This window comes from Piliocolobus tephrosceles, chromosome 7 (genome assembly GCF_002776525.5).
Source record: "Piliocolobus tephrosceles isolate RC106 chromosome 7, ASM277652v3, whole genome shotgun sequence".
In the NCBI taxonomy this organism is placed as follows: Eukaryota; Metazoa; Chordata; class Mammalia; order Primates; family Cercopithecidae; genus Piliocolobus; species Piliocolobus tephrosceles.
The window spans coordinates 110,150,140-110,168,039 of NC_045440.1; the positions used below are offsets into that span (position 1 = coordinate 110,150,140).

The following is a 17,900-nucleotide window of genomic DNA, read 5'->3' on the forward strand; positions in this document are numbered from 1 at the left end:
TTCTGTACTCAAATTCAAATCCCTTTTCTCTATTAACTCACGGACCTTTTTTTTTTTTTTTTTTTTTTTTTAGTTTTCTGTATCTTCATGCATAAATGTTTAAGGTTAAGGAAGCAGAAAGTTTTTTTAAGTTCTAGAAAAAATTAAAATTGAAAAAAATAAATTTGAAAAAGTAGATTTGTGACATGAAAGAAACTATGACTTTATCAAGTGTTATTAAGATAAGCTTAGCCTTATCATGGCAGTTTATTGTTCTCTTATTAGTAACTCCTACTCTCAGCAATGCTGATTCAATTAGGTTATGACTGATCTCTTTTGTGAGCATAATTTAATTTCACTTCCATCCAGGAAGTGTGTTTCCTCTAGTAAATGAAGGAGTTTTAGAATATAGGTATAAGATCATTGTTAACTGGAGGGGTAGAAGGAAAGCAGAGGAGTAGATAAGTTATAGAAGGAAAGCAGAGGAGTAAATAAGTTATATGATTTGAGAATCCTTGTCTAGGAGACTATTGGATTGAAGGCCATGAAAAAAGAAAGAAAAATATAATTGGCCATTAAATATTTCTAGAGACCTGTTTTGCTGGGCATAGAAAAGTAAGCCCATGATGTTATTTTTAGTACCTAATTTTTCTTTAATCTTTATTGAAATCCTATTGTTCTTAATTGAAAGTCCTTCATTATTTTTATCTAATACTGAAATATAAAAATTAAATTCAGAATAATCAAAATGTTAAAAATAGTTGAGATGTCAAATCTGAAATATTCTCATTCAAAAATAAAAGCCAAAAATAAATAAGGAGGCTCTTCAGCCATTATCATTTAGTCCTCAGGGTAACTGGTGAAAAGTAATCAAGTAAAAGTCGTGTTAATAATAGTAGCTTTCATTAATATGTCCTGGGCACTATACTCAGTCCTTAATATGCATTTCCTTAGTAATTCACGTAAACCCAGATTTGACATGCACTTTTATTATTTTCATTGTTTCATAACAAAATTGATAGACAATGAGGAATCCAGGTATATCTGACCCCCCCCCCCAGAGCTAGAGAGGATAACAGCTTCTGGTTTCTGAGTAGAGTCAGCTAACATATTGTATGCCTTGTTGCTTTGCAAAATTCAATATAATAATAACGGCCAGAATGGAAATCTGTCCAGCCTCTTTTCCTTTTTTCTATTCTCATGTCTTTCAGAACTTTCAACAAGTTTATATAGCTTTTCATGCTTACCTTGATGTTTAGTGGTAGCTAGTTCCTTTTAGTTGGCTAAATAAAAAGCCCTTAAAACCTAGGTTCGAAATCTAAACTCTTTATGAGCCAGTTGGTTTAACTCATTTTGTAGTCAGAGCCTCTGTGCATGTTTGATTGATTACAAGTGGAACTAGTCATAGCTCAAGAGAATTGTCACATATTTATGACACCACTAGTGTTCACTGTAGTATGGTAACTGTTTTTAGAATTATGTCATGATCTGAAAAGACTGTAATTGTTGTGTCAACCTGAGGAAACTTACCTGTTTTTGTGGGCTTTCTGTAATAGTGTTTACCTGTCATTTATGGCTTTCAAATTTAATACTGTGCGAGAGCCTGGTCGAGGCAATTATAGAAGATAGAAAGTTTTCCTTTGAAAGTTAAAATGTAGGAAAGTTGTTAAATGTTAGTCAAGAATAAGTAATACAGTAAAAACCATAAAGAAATAAAACAGAAGAGAGGCAAAAACTAGAAAAAAAAAGTCATTTAAAGGGCTAAAGCAGACATGCTTAGAAGGTACTTATGATTAGACATACTTTTGAAAATCTAATTTTCTACTTTCTAGAGCTTATTTTTCTAATTGCCTTAGGTTTTAAGATGTACATGTATATTGTTTTCTTGCTCTTCTCCCCTCTTTTGTTTCTGTTATAGATGGGTATGTTTGTCACCTGTGCCTAGAAGAAATTCTTCTAGCATGGCCATTAGGATATAATGTTTGAGCTCACCTGATTTGGAGGGGGTAGTTGAAACTACCACTTGCTTTGTAACTGCAAGACCATTTAGTTTTCAGATATTATCTTTAATGTTAGCAAAGTATGTGTTTTATATAGTGTTTTCTGTATAAAAAACTATAATTTCTGTTCACTAAGTTGAATCTATATGGAATAGCCTATGAAATAAACCTTACATTACCAACTAGTTGGATGTAGTAGTGAAAATCATTCATGGGTATTTCACTCTAGTTTAATATATAAATCTCTTGGATTTGCAGCATGGAGTGGGGAAGAAATCCTAATTATAGTTCTCTTTTCCCATTTTAATTTCTCCTTTTTTTTTGCTGTTTTTTTCTCAACTGTCAGTGGAATTATTGTCTCCCTGTCTCCATATTTAGGTAGTGTCAGTGGCTGAGTATCACCGCAGGATCGATGCTCTAAATACTGAAGAACTGCGCACACTCTGCAGACGCCTCCAGGTGCCCCCTTCAGTAGTTTCAACCCCTCTGGAGACTGAATACTCCCTGTTTTTAGTGTTCTTTGTCATGGCAAATCTCATTTGAAGAATTTGCTTTGACTGCAGCACAAAAATTAAGTTCCTTTTTGTATTAAAGGTTATAGTATTGCCTTGAAGAGCTATGGATTATCTTTTCTGTCATCTTTTCATTTGAAAAATATTCTGAAGAATGTTCTGTCACTTCAGAATTATTTTCAGTATCATGTGTTTCTTTCAGCGATGAGGAGTTTTCATTCATTTAACATTGGAAGAATGGTGTTGGTTTTGAGACTGAATCTTTTCTAAACAAAACCTGAAAGATATAGTACTATAGGAAAACAACAACAAAAAAAAATTAATAGCAAGGCTTAAATATTTTCTGTAAGGCTATTTCATTTGTATCAACGTCACATCAAATATCTCAATTTGATAAACTGTTCTTGAGGCATTCTTGGTTGCTATTAGAAGTACATTGGAATAGTACAGTTTAGACACAGAACTGGATAAATTACTTAAAATTCTGTGAAATAATCTTTGTGATATTTTTAGATACAAGAAAGCAATGTAATTGAAAACTCATTTTTCAGTTTTGTATATTATACTGTGTTTCTTTCTTCTTAATAAGATATGCTTTCATGGCTTTGCTAGACCTACTGAATTTTTTTCTTTTAATGCTTCTAATGCTGCCTTGGGTTTCTTTTTCTTTTTCTTTTTACCTTTCACATCATCAAAATAAAGGGGAAACATGATGATATGAAAGAATGAGTATTTCTTGTCAAAAAACAATACAGTTATAAAACATGTATTGGTTGCAAATATATGCTGCTCAGGTTTGTTAAGAAACCTGTTAAAGGAACAAAATAATTTAGCAAAAATTTCATTCCTGTATAGAATCACAGTTGCCGAGCATTGCTGCATTTTAGTTATCTGCTCCAATAGAATTCTGCATATTTTCCAATTTAAAAGTTTCATAAATAATAGTTATGTTTCATTTCTTTTATTTTCTAATGTTATGTTTTACATATTAAAATAAAATTAATATTAAAAAGTAAACACCAGTAGAATATATCGTGCAATAGTAAGCTTTATTTTTAGTTAACATTTTTTTCATTTTAAGAATACCAGTGAAATCATTTCCACCAAGCAAAAGCATATATTCTTTGTAATGCAACGCAATAATCTAATTTTAAAAATAAATTTATGAACAAATTAACAGTAAAATTTATTGTTTGGTCCAACTAGATGAAAAAAATTAAATGTTTAGAAAGTTAAAAAAATGAAAGCATTTTAAAAAAGTGGTAACATTTTTCAGTGAAACAAATAAATACATGCACACCTCACAGAAAATGAAGTTATATTTTTTATTCTGCTATTCTTTACATTAAAATTTTGGCATCCAGGAAGTTTTGTTAATTATTTTTGACAAATTTTGTGTTTAGCATGAAAAAATTCTATTTTAAATAGCACACCTACACACACACACAGACACAAAGCAAGCCAGCTGGCTGACTTTTGCCCTTCAAGGGCTTAATTAAAGATGCATGCAACTATCTTCTTTACACAGAAATATGGGGATTTATCATTCCTACCAGTCCTTCCTCATGTAGTGGATGAGAAAACGTCTGTTTATATTGTTATAAAATCTTTTTCTACATTGGCTACATCATAGATATTAGATATAGGGCATCTTTTGCCCTATAAAATCTTAAGGTTAAAGATTTAGACACATTTTCTACAATATAAAGCTTTATTTATCTGAAAAGTCTGACAATTTTGAAAGCATGTTGCAAGTTTACATTAATACACTACCTCTATTTACTTTTTTAGATTACTACAAGGGAAGACATAAATTCAAAGCAGGTTGCTCCAGTGAAAGCAGACCTGGAGTCTGAATCTTTTCGACCAAACCTAAGTGATCCCAGTGAACTTTTACTGCCAGATCAAATTGAAAAGGTATGACATGCTCACATAGGTGCATTTCTGAGTGTGAGTGTGTACCCAAGAGAGTAAAACAGCCTCTTTTTAGTTGTTTCTGAAGCAACAGCATTAATGCTGTTACTATCCCACTCCAGTGAAAAGAAAGAGTAAGCAAAACACAGCAGCTAGTGTTAATTAAGATGTTAGGAGATTTAGGTAAGCAGACACTAATAGCCAATATTTGTTTTATTGTTGTGTGCTTGTTACTTGCTTTATGTGGATTATTTCATGTAGTTGTTACAACAGCTGTAGAAATGGGATGCTCTTATTATGCACATTTTTTATTAAGTTAAAAAATTGGGAGCATAGAGCGATTAACTTGTTCGAGGTCACGCAGGGAGAAGTATTGAAGCTTGATTCCTAATTTGGATAGTCTGTCTCCCTAGCCCACTATTTGAGAGATATTTTAATAATCAAGCTAATAGTCTATCAAGTATTTTTGTTAATTCAATATGGAAGGCAAAAGCGGTAAGTAATCTATGTTTCTTATCTCTGTTCTAATCTGTGTCTGGTTCAGGATGATTCTTTATTTTCCTAATAGACAATTAATATTTTATGCTGAGAAATGTGTAATACTTTTCAATCATCTTAGTATCTTTGAGAATAATAATTTCTACTGTTAATTTATTTTTATAGCCTACATTATATAAGCACCATTAAATTCCAGCTGACAATAGTATTCTACATAATGAACAGCAAGCTATCAAGTAAATACTATCACTTTGTTTTTTAAAGCTTACCAAGCATCTTCCACCAAGAACAATTGGCTATCCATGGACTCTTGTTTATGGTACTGGAAAACATGGCACAAGCTTGAAAACTCTTTATCGAACAATGACAGGTTTAGACACCCCAGTGCTGATGGTGATTAAAGACAGTGATGGACAGGTATGAAACACCAAATGCATAAATCACTTATCCTTTAAGAGCAGTAACAGTAACTTTTAGCATATTTCTTTGATAAACATTACTTTATTAGTACATTTTATTATTTAACTGATAATTACTGGGTTCTTTAAATATGCAAGGCAATGTTGAGTGTTATAGAGGATAGATATGAGCATGATGATTAAGAATTACTGCCTTCAAAGGGATTATAGAGTGGTAGAAAAGAACATTTGCACATACCAACATCTCTAATACTGGGAAAAATGGTAGGTTTCTTAGAACCTAGAAAAAGTGAGGAAATAAGAATGAGGTTCGTGGGAAAGGTAGAAATTGGCAGAATCTTGAATAATGGATAAAGTTTTGATTAAAAATAATTGTTTGAAGGTGATAGCCAGAACAAAAGCACAAATAAGAGTAATATTGGTTTGTTCCTCAAACAGCAAGTTCAAGTCAGTTGTAATTAGAAACTAATGAGAAGGTAAAATAGCAATATTAGAACAAAACACTAGTATTACTAACACCTTTAGTGTTTTATGTGTCAGGAACTTGACTAATCACTTATGCATTATGTTATTTAATCATGAAAGCCCTATGAGATTGATACTGTTATCATCTTTATATTAAAGAATGAGTCAACTATGACATAAGCTCATCAACTTGCCCAAGGTTACATACCCAAGAAAAAGTATTTGCACCAACGAAAATGAATGAACTGCTGCTACATGCCATGGCGTAGATGAATGTCACAAACATAATATTGAATTAGAAATCAAACACCAAAGAGTGACTTTCTTATGATTTCATTTATAGAAAGTTTTATCAGGGGGCCAGATGAATCTATAGTGGTGTTAGGCTAATAACTCCTTCAGGTAGGTGAGCCTATTGATGAGAAGAAGCACAAAGAGAGCTTCTAGAACTAGTGGTGTTCTGTTTCTTGGTCTGAATGAACATTGCATGGGACTTTGCTTTGTGATCATTCTAAACTGAGCTATGCATTTATGTTTTGTGTACTTTTCTATAATATATATATAAAAAATAACCTTTCAATAAGGAAATATTTTCAAATTTAAGACTATAAAGATAGAATGTCAGGATAGACAGTGACTGTATGGATTATCTGTCAGACTCTCTGCACTCCCATTTCTGATGTGGAAACTTCAACCCATAACACTGAAATTACTTGGTCAATCTCTTACTCATCAATTTTTTCACTAGGGTACTGTGTGTCTTGTATAAGATCATCCACAGGGTTAAAGGACAAAATAATTCACACATAACACCTGCCCTCATGGAATTTACTGTATAATGATAAAGAAAAAAATAGCATATTTTAAAAGTGATAGAATGTTTCCCTATACTGAAGGACTTATTTTATTAAGCACCACAATCCCATAGCATCATGTTATCCATTTCATACATACGTTGTACATATAAGTCCTCCTGAAATGTGTTAACTACTTTTTAAGATTGTGTATTTAATTACTTTAAATAAAATCCCAAAATTTAAAAACTAGGAAAAAATCTGTTTTTCCATTGAAAAACCAATATGCTTTATATTTGACAGTAATGTAAATTATATAACAGCTAGCCATTTTTCCCTTTTTAAGTATGATTAGATAAAACTATACCACATTTCTCTTTTTTGCATTTTATTTAAACATATATGATGAAATAATGCTTACTGAAATAAATTTGTTAGTCATGTCATTGAACATGCCTTTTTTATCCTTAGGTTTTTGGTGCATTAGCATCTGAGCCATTTAAAGTGAGTGATGGCTTTTATGGTACTGGAGAGACCTTTGTTTTTACATTCTGTCCAGAGTTTGAGGTAAGGACCACTATTTCAATTTGTTTATAAAGAGATGGCATAACATACTGCTCAAAGCAATTTATAGATTCAGTGCTATTCCCATTAAAGTACCATTGATATTCTTCACAGAATTAGGAAAAACTATTTTAAAGTTCATATGGAACCCAAAAACAGCCCAAATAGCCAAGAAAGTGCTAAGCATAAATAACAAAGCTGGAGGCATCACGTTACCCGACTTCAAAGTGTGCTACGAGGCTACAGTGACCAAAAGAGCATGGTACTGGTATAAGAACAGACACATAGACCGATAGAACAGAATAGAGAACTCAGAAATAAGACCACACACTTGTAACCATCTGATCTTCAACAAAACTGACAAAAATAAGCAATGGGGAAAGGATTCCCTATTTAATAAATGGTGCTAGGAGAACTGGCTAGCTATGTGCAGAAAGTTGAAACTGGACCCCTTCCTTAACCCGTGTACAAACATTAACTCAAGATGGGTTAAAGACTTAAATGTAAAACCCAAAATTATAAAAACCCTAGAAGAAAATCTAGGCAATACCATTCAGGACATAGATACGGGCAAAGATTTCATGACAACAATGCCAAAAGCAGTTGCAACACAAGCAAAAATTGACAAATGAGATCTAATTAAAGAGCTTCTGCACAGCAAAAGAAACTGTCATCAGAGTGAACAGACAGCCTACAGAATGGGAGAAAATTTTTAAACTCTATCCGTGTGACAAAGGTCTAATATCCAGAATCTACAAGAAACTTAAGTGAATTTGCAAGAAAAAAACACCATTGAAAAGTGGGCAAAGACACTTTTCAAAAGAAGACATACATGCAGCCAACAAACCTATGAAATAAAGCTCAACATCACTGATCATTAGAGAAATGCACATCGAAACCACAATGGGGTACCATCTCACACCAGTCAGAATGGCTATTACAAAGTCAACAACACGCTGGCAAGGTTGCAGAGAAAAAGGGAATGGTTTGTTTTGTTGTTGTTGTTTTTGAGATGGAGTCTTGCTGTGTCGCCCAGGCTGGAGTGCAATGGCATGATCTCAGCTCACTGCAACCTTTGTCTTCCGGGTTCAAGCAATTCTCCTGCCTCAGCCTCCCAAGTAGATGGGATTACAGGTGGACACCACCATGCCCAGCTAATTTTTGTATTTTTAGTAGAGACGGGGTTTTGCCATGTTGGCCAGGCTGGTCTCAAACTCCTGACTTCAGGTGATCCACATGCCTCGGCCTCCTAGAGTACTGGGATTACGGGTGTGAGCCACCATGCCCAACCGAAAGAGGAATGTTTTTACACTGTTGGTAGTACTGTAAATTAGTTCAACTATTGTGGAAGATAGTGTGGCAATTCCTCAAAGACGTAGAGGCAGAAATATCACTTGACCCAGCAATCCCATTACTGAATATATACCCAAAGGAATATAAGTACTCCTAATATAAAAATACATGCACACAAATGTTCATTGTAGCGCTGTTCACAATAGCAAAGACATGGAATCAACCTAAATGCCCATCAATGATAGACTGGATAAAGAAAATGTGGTACATATGCACCATGGAATACACCATATACACCATGCAAATTAATGCAGAAACAGAAAACTAAACACCACATGTTCTCACTTACAGGAAAGAGCTGAATGATGAGAACACAGGGACACATTTCAGGGGAACAACACAGACTTTGTGTCTATTGCGGGGTAAGGGTGCAGGGAGGGAGAGAAGAGCATCAGGAATAATAGTTAATGGATGCTGGGCTTAATACCCAGTTGATGGGATGATCTGTGCAGCAAACCACTGTGGCACACGTTTACCTATGTAACAAAGCTGCGCATCCTGCACATGTACCCCTGAACTTAAGTTGAAGGAAAAAAAAGAAAGATGGCATAAATGAAAAAAAATGCACTTTCGAGTCATGCACAGTTGCATTTGACCCCTATCTTTGCCTTTTACTCCCTGGTAGCTTAACTTTTCTTTGACCATTTTGAACTTCAACTTTCCTATAGATAGAATGAGGAATCATAAAATATGACATGGTCATTTAGTAATTAAATGAGGATCATTTATATATAATACTTGGGATGGCATCAGACACAAATTATGAACTTAGTAAAGAATATACATTATCATTACTATTCTGTTTATAAATTGTCATTGTGAAATTTCCAGAAACATTTAATGACTAAGCTTAATGATGTAAGTCATGAAAGCATAAAAAATAAATTATTTGGATTTAAATAAAAAGTTATTAACTGGTTTCTTTTTCTTTACCTGTGTGGCTTTACTGTGCCTTGACTAACATAGATGGAATACATTCTCATGCTAATAAAATCTAAAATGTAAAGGTATAAATGAATTTTAGTGAATGTGTGACTATTCTTAAAACGTTGAGTGCAATATTAGTATCTCGGGCACATTGGAGTGTGGCATGTAAAACCTTCATTTTAATCTCAAGAAAAGGAATCAACACCATTGGTTTTAAAAATAAATGAACAAAATAGGAACGATTTGGTTACACAATAAAAATTCTTTTAGCAAATTTGTACTTAACTGGGTCACCAGAATAACCAATGCTTTTGATTCCTTCCATAAAATATGTCAACTGATAGCAACAACTAATTGAAAGCTTGTAGTTATTATAGATTTTCTAAGCATCAGTAGTGCCTATTCTCACACTTTTTATGTTACTGCTACCTGGTAAGTGTAATAATGTAGTCAATTAAATGTTACATAACTATGAAAAACAAGTGTTAAAGTTTTATTGAAAACTGTAGTGAACACATTTGAAAAACTCCCCTGCGAGGTGGGGACCAATAGCCGAGGCGGGGAGAGGGGGCGGCTATTGGTCCCCACCTCGCAGGGGGTGCCTCACCCCCCTGCGAGGTGGCTCCCAGTAGCCGAGGTGGGGAGATAAAGGTAAGTTGCTAGAAATTGCTACTATGTTAGGTTTAGGTAAAACCCCATAAACAGTTAGAAAAAGATATTTAAGAGTATTAATGTCTAATTTGCTTTTGAATTTCTCAAATGATTTTAAGTTCTCACTGTTTAAAGAAATTGAAACTGGAAATCATAAGTACCCATTACGGACATGGTTTTTTTAAGAAATGTGATCATTAAATATATATCCAAAGAAAAGGCCTTAGCCCTATGTTAAAATATTATCAAATTAACATACATTTATGTTTAATGGTAAAAGTTAATGGCATTTGTGTCTGATTTTTTTTCAACTCATTTACTTCTTTCTTCAGTTTTTTTCTACTTACCATCCAACTCTTGGTGTCTATAAGTCAGGAGAAAGAAGTGCGTGTGAAAAGTTAACAAAATTTGAGAAATTGGAATTGAAAGTTAAGTGATAGAGTGTGTGCTTTCAAATTTAGTCATATGAACACTGAAACCCAAACCACCAGAACCATCTGTGCCAAGCTTTTTGTGGTGTTCTTATTCCTATACTGTCAATCTTGGCTTTGTTAACTCTTTTAAGTTTTGGAGAACTAACTCTGTATAATAACCATTTCATCTATATATTTAAAGCTTTTTTTAAATTTTTATAGGTCTTTAAGTGGACAGGAGATAATATGTTTTTTATCAAAGGAGACATGGATTCACTAGCCTTCGGTGGTGGAGGGTAAGTCTCTTGGACATTTCATTATGAGATTTTTGAAGAACTTTAAAATGCATTTGGATTAGTTATAAATTCAGTTATCTTTAGAAAGTTTTGACATTAGAATTCAAATTTGTATATTATGAAAAAGAAAGTATATTTGCAAGAAGGCGCTCAAGTGTAGTTATTGAAACTATTGGTAGAGTATTTGTTTCTTCATTTTAAAATACTGTTCAGTTTATTCACTGTCTATTAAGACCCATCTTTTTCTTTAGAGCATAGTGGCTCTTTGATAATATAAAGGGAAATATCTCAGTACCTTTGAACTTCTCTAATTTTTAAATAACTGTGATGGAATATTACTGTATTTCTTGCAATGCATAGAAGTCCAATTGTTTTCATGTTGTTCTGCTCTGGAGACCATTTGGAATGATATTTTAGACAATAATAGAAATGGGTATTTCTGCAGAAAATTGTAGGGACCCCTCAAGTTTTCAGGGGTTTTTTGCTTGCTTGTTTTTAACAATTATGAATCAGACAATAATATGATTATTTTGGCATTGCAAGTGCTGTGAGGAACTTTGTTTTTCATTTGGTATCCCAGCCTCCTTTAATCTTGACAGTGTTGGGAGGTAGGCTGCTCTGGTCCCACCTAGCCTGGGCTTAGCAAGCATCAACTCCTTCCTTTGGTATTTCTTGTAAAAGTGTTACAATATTTGTATCCCACAGTTGAGGATATATAATGATAATTTATTCAGACCACCAAAGAATATTCATCATCCCGGGTTATTCTATTATTAACAAATTTTCTTACAACTTCTCTGTAAGTAGGTGTTTGGAGGATATAATTAGGGCGATGAAAAAGTGATCATGGGTATTGTAGACTTCTCTATTAGTTTTAGCTGTTGAACTCAGCGTATATTTACATGGTCCAATTATACCTTTTGAGGGGGTATCATTCAGCCCTCCCCAAAACAGTAGTCTTACATGTGATTCTGTTAGCTCTCCAAGAGGTCCACTCAAGCTAGTGGCTTATAATTTCAAGATTTTATGGGTGCTTTAAGTCTTCAAAAATGACATACACAATGCCATTAGATGTCTGCTGGAACTAGATTTTATTGTGCAACCTGATTTCACCAAGCTAAAGTAATCATTGGGTTATTTGATAATAAATTAATATGTTTTCAGTGTTGGAAAGAGAGTACAGCTTCAGAAAGCAGAAACTACAGGGAGTTGACATTCCAGAATTCCAAAGGGAAGGCACCCCAAAAGAAAAATAATGATGTAGTGGACTTAATGTAGGCTTAGGAGTCCAATAGACCTGATTCAGATTCTCACTTCAACTTTTGCTATATGTGGTATCTTGAGCAAACTCCCTAACGAATCTAAACTTTCCTTAGCTATAAATTGGAGATTAGATCAGTTTTACAGGGAGATTATAAGGAATTCACAAGGATATGATTTTTGTGCAAATCCTAGTATAGTATCTAGCATATAGTAAGTACTCAATAACTGATAGCCACCTAAACTGATAGCCACCTTTACTTACTTTCTTTCATCCAACATGATCTGTTCCCTTCTGATACCAGGAAGAATTCTGCCTGCAGTATCTTTGGCTGCATGAGCTATAAGACATTAATTAAAGATTTAGAACACTGCTTTTATTCCTTCCACTTCCTTAGCCATTCTCTTTTCAGAAAGTCATATGAATCATCTTTGAAAGCATTGCTCATATAAAAACACACTTTCTGGCTTTCCGGGTGTTTCACCTGGGACAGATCTGTCTTAAATACATTTACTTAAATATTTGGATATCACATACCCTTTGGAAATGCTGATGAAATGCAGATCCATCCATTGTCCTAAAATGAATATACAAATTAAATTTTATGTCATATTAAGAAATTGACAAAAATATTGAAAGCTTCTATTCAGGGCTTCAGAAAGTTCAGGTTACCTTGGCAAAAACTATTCATACTTGGTAATAAAACTTATTTGCAGCATCAGTGACATTCATGAATCTTGAAGGTCAATTTTGAGGTACTTCTTAGATGTCATCTGAGATTACAACTAAATGTCTAATCTTTTATTAACCTTTCATATTTAGCAAAATAAGGTTTTTGTGAGGAAGTCTGACCCTTTCATATTCTCCTTTCTAATAGGTTGGCTGTGATAGTCTATTCGCATTTTAAAAGGCTCATGGATTCAGATATCTCTTTAAAAAGCATGTTGTTGCCAGTAGTGTTAGAGCCTCTAGAAGTGTATTGTGATAAGACCATAAACTCTTTAATTCAAAGGCAGTTTCTAATTTATCTTTGTGTTTTCCAGTGCCAATGTCTGGAACATGATAAATGCACATTTAAAGTTGAACAAATTAGTCAAATATGAATTTCAATTTGAACCTTAACAAGTGATGGCTTCCTCATGGGGCAGGGGGCACTTTCAGGACCATCTAGTTTTTGCAGTGCTTCCGTATCACAGACTCTGGATTGTTAGGATTTTCAGGGTGATCTTGCATCTTAGCAAAGTCCCATTTTTATTTACAGAAGAGGTTCATAAGAACCTCATCACTGGTTATCCCATTACAGTTTTTTTGTACTGGCAACTCTCTTCTTGAATGACACAGGATGATCTCTTCGCCTGATTGTTGTGAATTACTATACTGATCCGTCTTTTCTGTTTTGTTGTGAAGTACCAACTCTTTTTTTTGAGAGGGAGTTTCACTCTTGTCGCCCAGGCTGAAGTGCAATGGCACAATCTTGGCTCACTCTAACCTCTGCCTCCCAAGTTCAAGTGATTCTCCTGCCTCAGCCTCCCAAGCAGCTGGAATTACAGGCACTCACCACCATGCCCAGCTAATTTTTGTATTTTTAGTAGAGACAGGGTTTCGCCATGTTGGCCAGGCTGGTCGCAAACTACTGACCTCAGGTGATCCACCTGCCTCAGCCTCCCACAATGCTGGGATAACAGGCATGAGGCACTGCACTTGGCCCCAACTCTTCAAGGAATCATTCTACATGGTCACTGTAGCCACCCTTCTCTACTTAGAAACACATCTTTATACTTAAATTTATATATGTAATTAATATACATTATATATTTGATGCTGTTTTTTATTACAGAGTATAAATAAATAGTTCCTTTCTTTCGTTCTAAGATAGTGTTAAAAATAGTCAGTTCCAGGCCAGGCACAGTGGCTCATGCCTGTAATCCCAGCGCTTTGGGAGGCTAAGGCAGGCGCATCACAAGGTCAGGAGATGGAGACCATCCTGGCTAACACAGTGAAACCCTGTCTCTACTAAAAAATAGAAAAAATTAGCTGAGCGTGGTGGTGGGCACCTGTAGTCCCAGCTACTCAGGAGGCTGAGGCAGGAAAATGGCATGAACCTAGGAGGCGGAGCTTGCAGTGAGCAGAGATCACACCACTGCACTCCAGCCTGGGCAACAGAGCGAGACTCCGTCTCAAAAGAAAAAAAAAAAAAAAATTGGTGAGTTCCTGTCCCACACAAGTCAGTTAACTCTGTGATGCCATGTGACTCCTGATGGCAAGCCTGAAGGTCAGAGGGTATTATAGCCATCCAAATTATAGAGTTGTGTAAGTCTTTACAGATTACCTAATATGCTTTTCTTTTTTGTGTGTTTTTATGTAATTGACAAACTCTACCCCAGAGAGGCTAACTGACTTAACCAAGTTTGACATAAGTTGTGGCCACCGAGTTGACAGACAAGTCTTAATCCCAGACCAGTTTTTTTTCTTTCACTGAAATATAACTGCCCATAATTTTTTAAAAACCCTCTTCCTCCTAAACTCTGGCTCCAGTCTGCTGACTTGATATCCTAGTTTAGATTTAGAGAATCCCAAGGGAAAACTCTTTGGCTATTATGTTAATTATTAGTCTTTGCTCCCTCTCCTCTTCTCTTAGGTAGGGAAACATTTTCTAGAGAGTAGAAAAAAGTCCTCTCATAACCTGGTTTTTTCCCCTCTAGGTTATGTATTAGATAATTAGATAAATTGGACCTTATAATCTATCTATTAAGTTCCTATTATACCTAGATTATATCTTAGTTCCTCTGCGTGAATCTCAGCATCACATATTTGTCCATTTAAAGTCCTTTCAATCTGAGCTCTTTTGCAAACAGCTTCCTATGCAGGAAACCAGAGTTATTTACTAGGTCCTTAACATGAATCCCCAAATTTTATTTTAGATGATACTGAGTTTTTGTGCCTTTGAGAAAGTTGTGTTAAATATGTTAAAACCATAAAAAAAGATAAACACACACATACACACACAAAAAAAATACTAAAAAAAATGCCCAAAGAAAAATTCATAATACCAGGCAAAAAATCACAGAGTAGTACCTGTCTCAAAAGCTAATCCTACATAAAGTTGATTTTAGAGGACACTGTTCCTTGTTCTGTATCATAAATAATTTTTTTTTCTTTTTTTTGGACGGAGTTTCACTCTTGTCGCCCAGGCTGGAGTGCAGTGGTGCAATCTTGGCTCACCGCAACCTTTGCCTCCTGAGTTCAAGTGCTTCTCCTGCCTCAGCCTCCTGAGTAGCTGGGATTACAGGCATGTGCCACCGCACCTGGCTAATTTTTTTGTAATTTTTAGTAGAGACAGGATTTCTCCATGTTGGTCAGGCTGGTCTTGAACTCCCGACCTCAGATGATCCATTGGACTAGGCCTCCCAAAGTGCTGAGATTACAGGCGTGAGCCACCGCTCCTGGCCCATAAATAATTTTTTAATGGAATAGGAGTAAAACAAAATTGTGTCAGTATGGAAAGGAGTAGGGAAGCATTTGAGAAAATTAGTAATTTTAGGGTTGTTAGGTATTCAAAGTCTCATTTAAATTGTTTTACAACTTAGGGCATAAATATTAACAGATTATTATTTATGTATTGCAGAGGAGAATTTGCCCTTTGGCTTGATGGAGATCTCTACCATGGAAGAAGCCATTCTTGTAAAACATTTGGGAATCGTACACTTTCTAAGAAGGAAGATTTCTTTATCCAAGATATTGAAATCTGGGCTTTTGAATAAATACAGTGCTCTCTGTCTTAGCAGGAGAATGGCCCAAACCTGACACGGACAAGCATTGTTTGGAAAGTTCAAGAAGCAATACAGTGTAACATGTCACTTGTGCTTTAAAATTAGTCTGTATCACCATTTATTACAGGTATAATTTTGGAGTTTATTTTTCAAATCATGTTCTTTTCCCAGAGTTCTCTAGGTTAACACTATGGACTGCATCCATGTACTAGTATAACAGCTTGGGTTTGTTAGAATTTGGGCAACGTTTTGATTATAATGACAACTTCATTTTCACATGTTATCTCAGTTCCCTAATAGGATGGTGCTCTTTAGTTGAACCTGTATTGATTTATTTATTTTTTAACTATATTGATTCTTTTACTGGAACAGTCTAATTGGGGCATTGAGGAAGTGAAGACTAGATACTTCTGTATCTGTGAAGTTGGCATAGGTAACATTTGGACATGTTCATCTTATTCTTATGAAGGAAAAATCACATGCCAAAATACTACATACTTCATAGACCACTGAGTTCTAGTTTTTATTCACACTACAACATTCTCTGTAACGATGTTGCAGGTAGTTTCAATTTCCTTTTAAGAAAAATGAAATTTGAGGAGAATTTTGGTTGTAATAGATGAAAATACACATGATCTGCAGGTTTGGGCATATGCTTTCACCATTAAATTATCTTATAAAGTTACAAATCACAAAGGAGAATGAGAACTTAATGATTCTATTGGATTTAATATATTAAGCAAGAAAACATACTATTTACATATGTGTAGCTTAGTAAGGCATTATCATAAGTACAAAAACTATGAAACAGATGCATATTTCCTCAACATACTGTGTCAGGTATATACTGTTTTATAATTTGGTTGTTTTAGCCTTGTTGCACACCAACTCCCAAAATATAGGTTACTCTTGTTCAAATGGAAAAAAAAAAGTGTGATTTTCTTTGAGTGGTATATGTTATTAATTACCATTAGCATTTACTCTTATAAAGGGCAATGATTATAGTAGACAATATTGTAACTCAGTAGACTTGTTGAATATGCAAACTTACTGTCAAGTGACCTCAAAAAAAAATGAAAAGATAGAATACACTAGTAGTTCTTATCCTCTTTTGTAGGAAACCAATAATAGCCATTGTGGCAATAATTCATCAGTTAATTTTAAAGCTTCATGTTATGCAAAAAAGAATCCTGCTGTTATACATGTGACAGTGACTTTGTGCTGAAATTTCAGCTATTCCCGATAAACATTGTATATCTTGTAAATTAATGTTTAAAGGTAGTTTTGTTCTTATAGAAAGTGTTGATTGCCGGGTTGCTTATAGCACTTTAAGTTATTCTAAAAATGAAATTATAAGCCAAATATTGGCTTAAGTAGATTTAGTTGTATAGCGCTTAGATATTTAGTTCTTTTGAAAGTTTAGATAATTATTTAAAGAAAGCATAATGCTAATGGAAAAGAAAATCTGATGTTCTATTATAATATGCTATTGCTGAATATGAATAGAAATACAGGGCATCATTTCCTCGTCTCATTATAAGTTAGTAACAATATATAGATTAAATGTTTACAATATAGGGAATTGTAAATAAATATATCAGTTTTTTTCCCTTTGGTCTTCCACAGCAGTATTATTGTCTTTGTGGAGTTGACTAATCATAATAAAAACATCCTGTAATGGATTTCAACTAAAATAAGGTCATAGTGGCATATACCAAATAAAATCAAATACAGAAATACAAATGAGTTTGGATTTATTGAATACTCATTTTCTTACCAAGTCTTTGTTTGATTAAGCCTACTACTATCTTTTTTGTTTTTTTTTTTTAATGCTTCTAATAGCTTACATTGTGGTGGTCATGGTGTTAAGAGTAACAGTGATGGGAGGATGCATTCAATTAGAGGGAGCATTACATTTTTTAAAATGGAGATGGGAGAAGGCACTTGACACATGCGAAAGTGCAAGTTATTTGATATTTTTAAAGTACATTGTTTTCATTTTGAGTGGAGAATGCGTAACAAGCTAAACCCCTTGTCATAAATAGTTTTGTGTGTGCAGTGCCAAGAAATTTTGATATTTTGTA

At 34.2% G+C, this 17,900-nt stretch overlaps 1 protein-coding gene across 8 annotated transcripts in view; it reads left to right on the plus strand.

The window, feature by feature from the left end:
- The window catches only part of OXR1 (oxidation resistance 1), a 476,607-nt gene extending 459,048 nt beyond the window's left edge, over positions 1-17,559 (plus strand). For 5 of the 8 annotated variants that reach the window (XM_023225081.2, XM_023225088.1, XM_023225114.1 and 2 more), the window contains 6 exons: positions 2,358-2,438; positions 4,283-4,408; positions 5,168-5,320; positions 7,053-7,148; positions 10,712-10,785; positions 15,672-17,559. In XM_023225081.2, the coding sequence (XP_023080849.1) occupies positions 2,358-2,438; positions 4,283-4,408; positions 5,168-5,320; positions 7,053-7,148; positions 10,712-10,785; positions 15,672-15,807 (666 nt within the window). In that variant the 3' untranslated portion in view covers positions 15,808-17,559. The remainder of the gene's footprint in view (positions 1-2,357; positions 2,439-4,282; positions 4,409-5,167; positions 5,321-7,052; positions 7,149-10,711; positions 10,786-15,671) is intronic. The other 3 variants (XM_023225095.2, XM_023225105.1, XM_023225131.1) reach the window with 1 other exon arrangement.
- Positions 17,560-17,900: the final 341 nt, after the last annotated feature.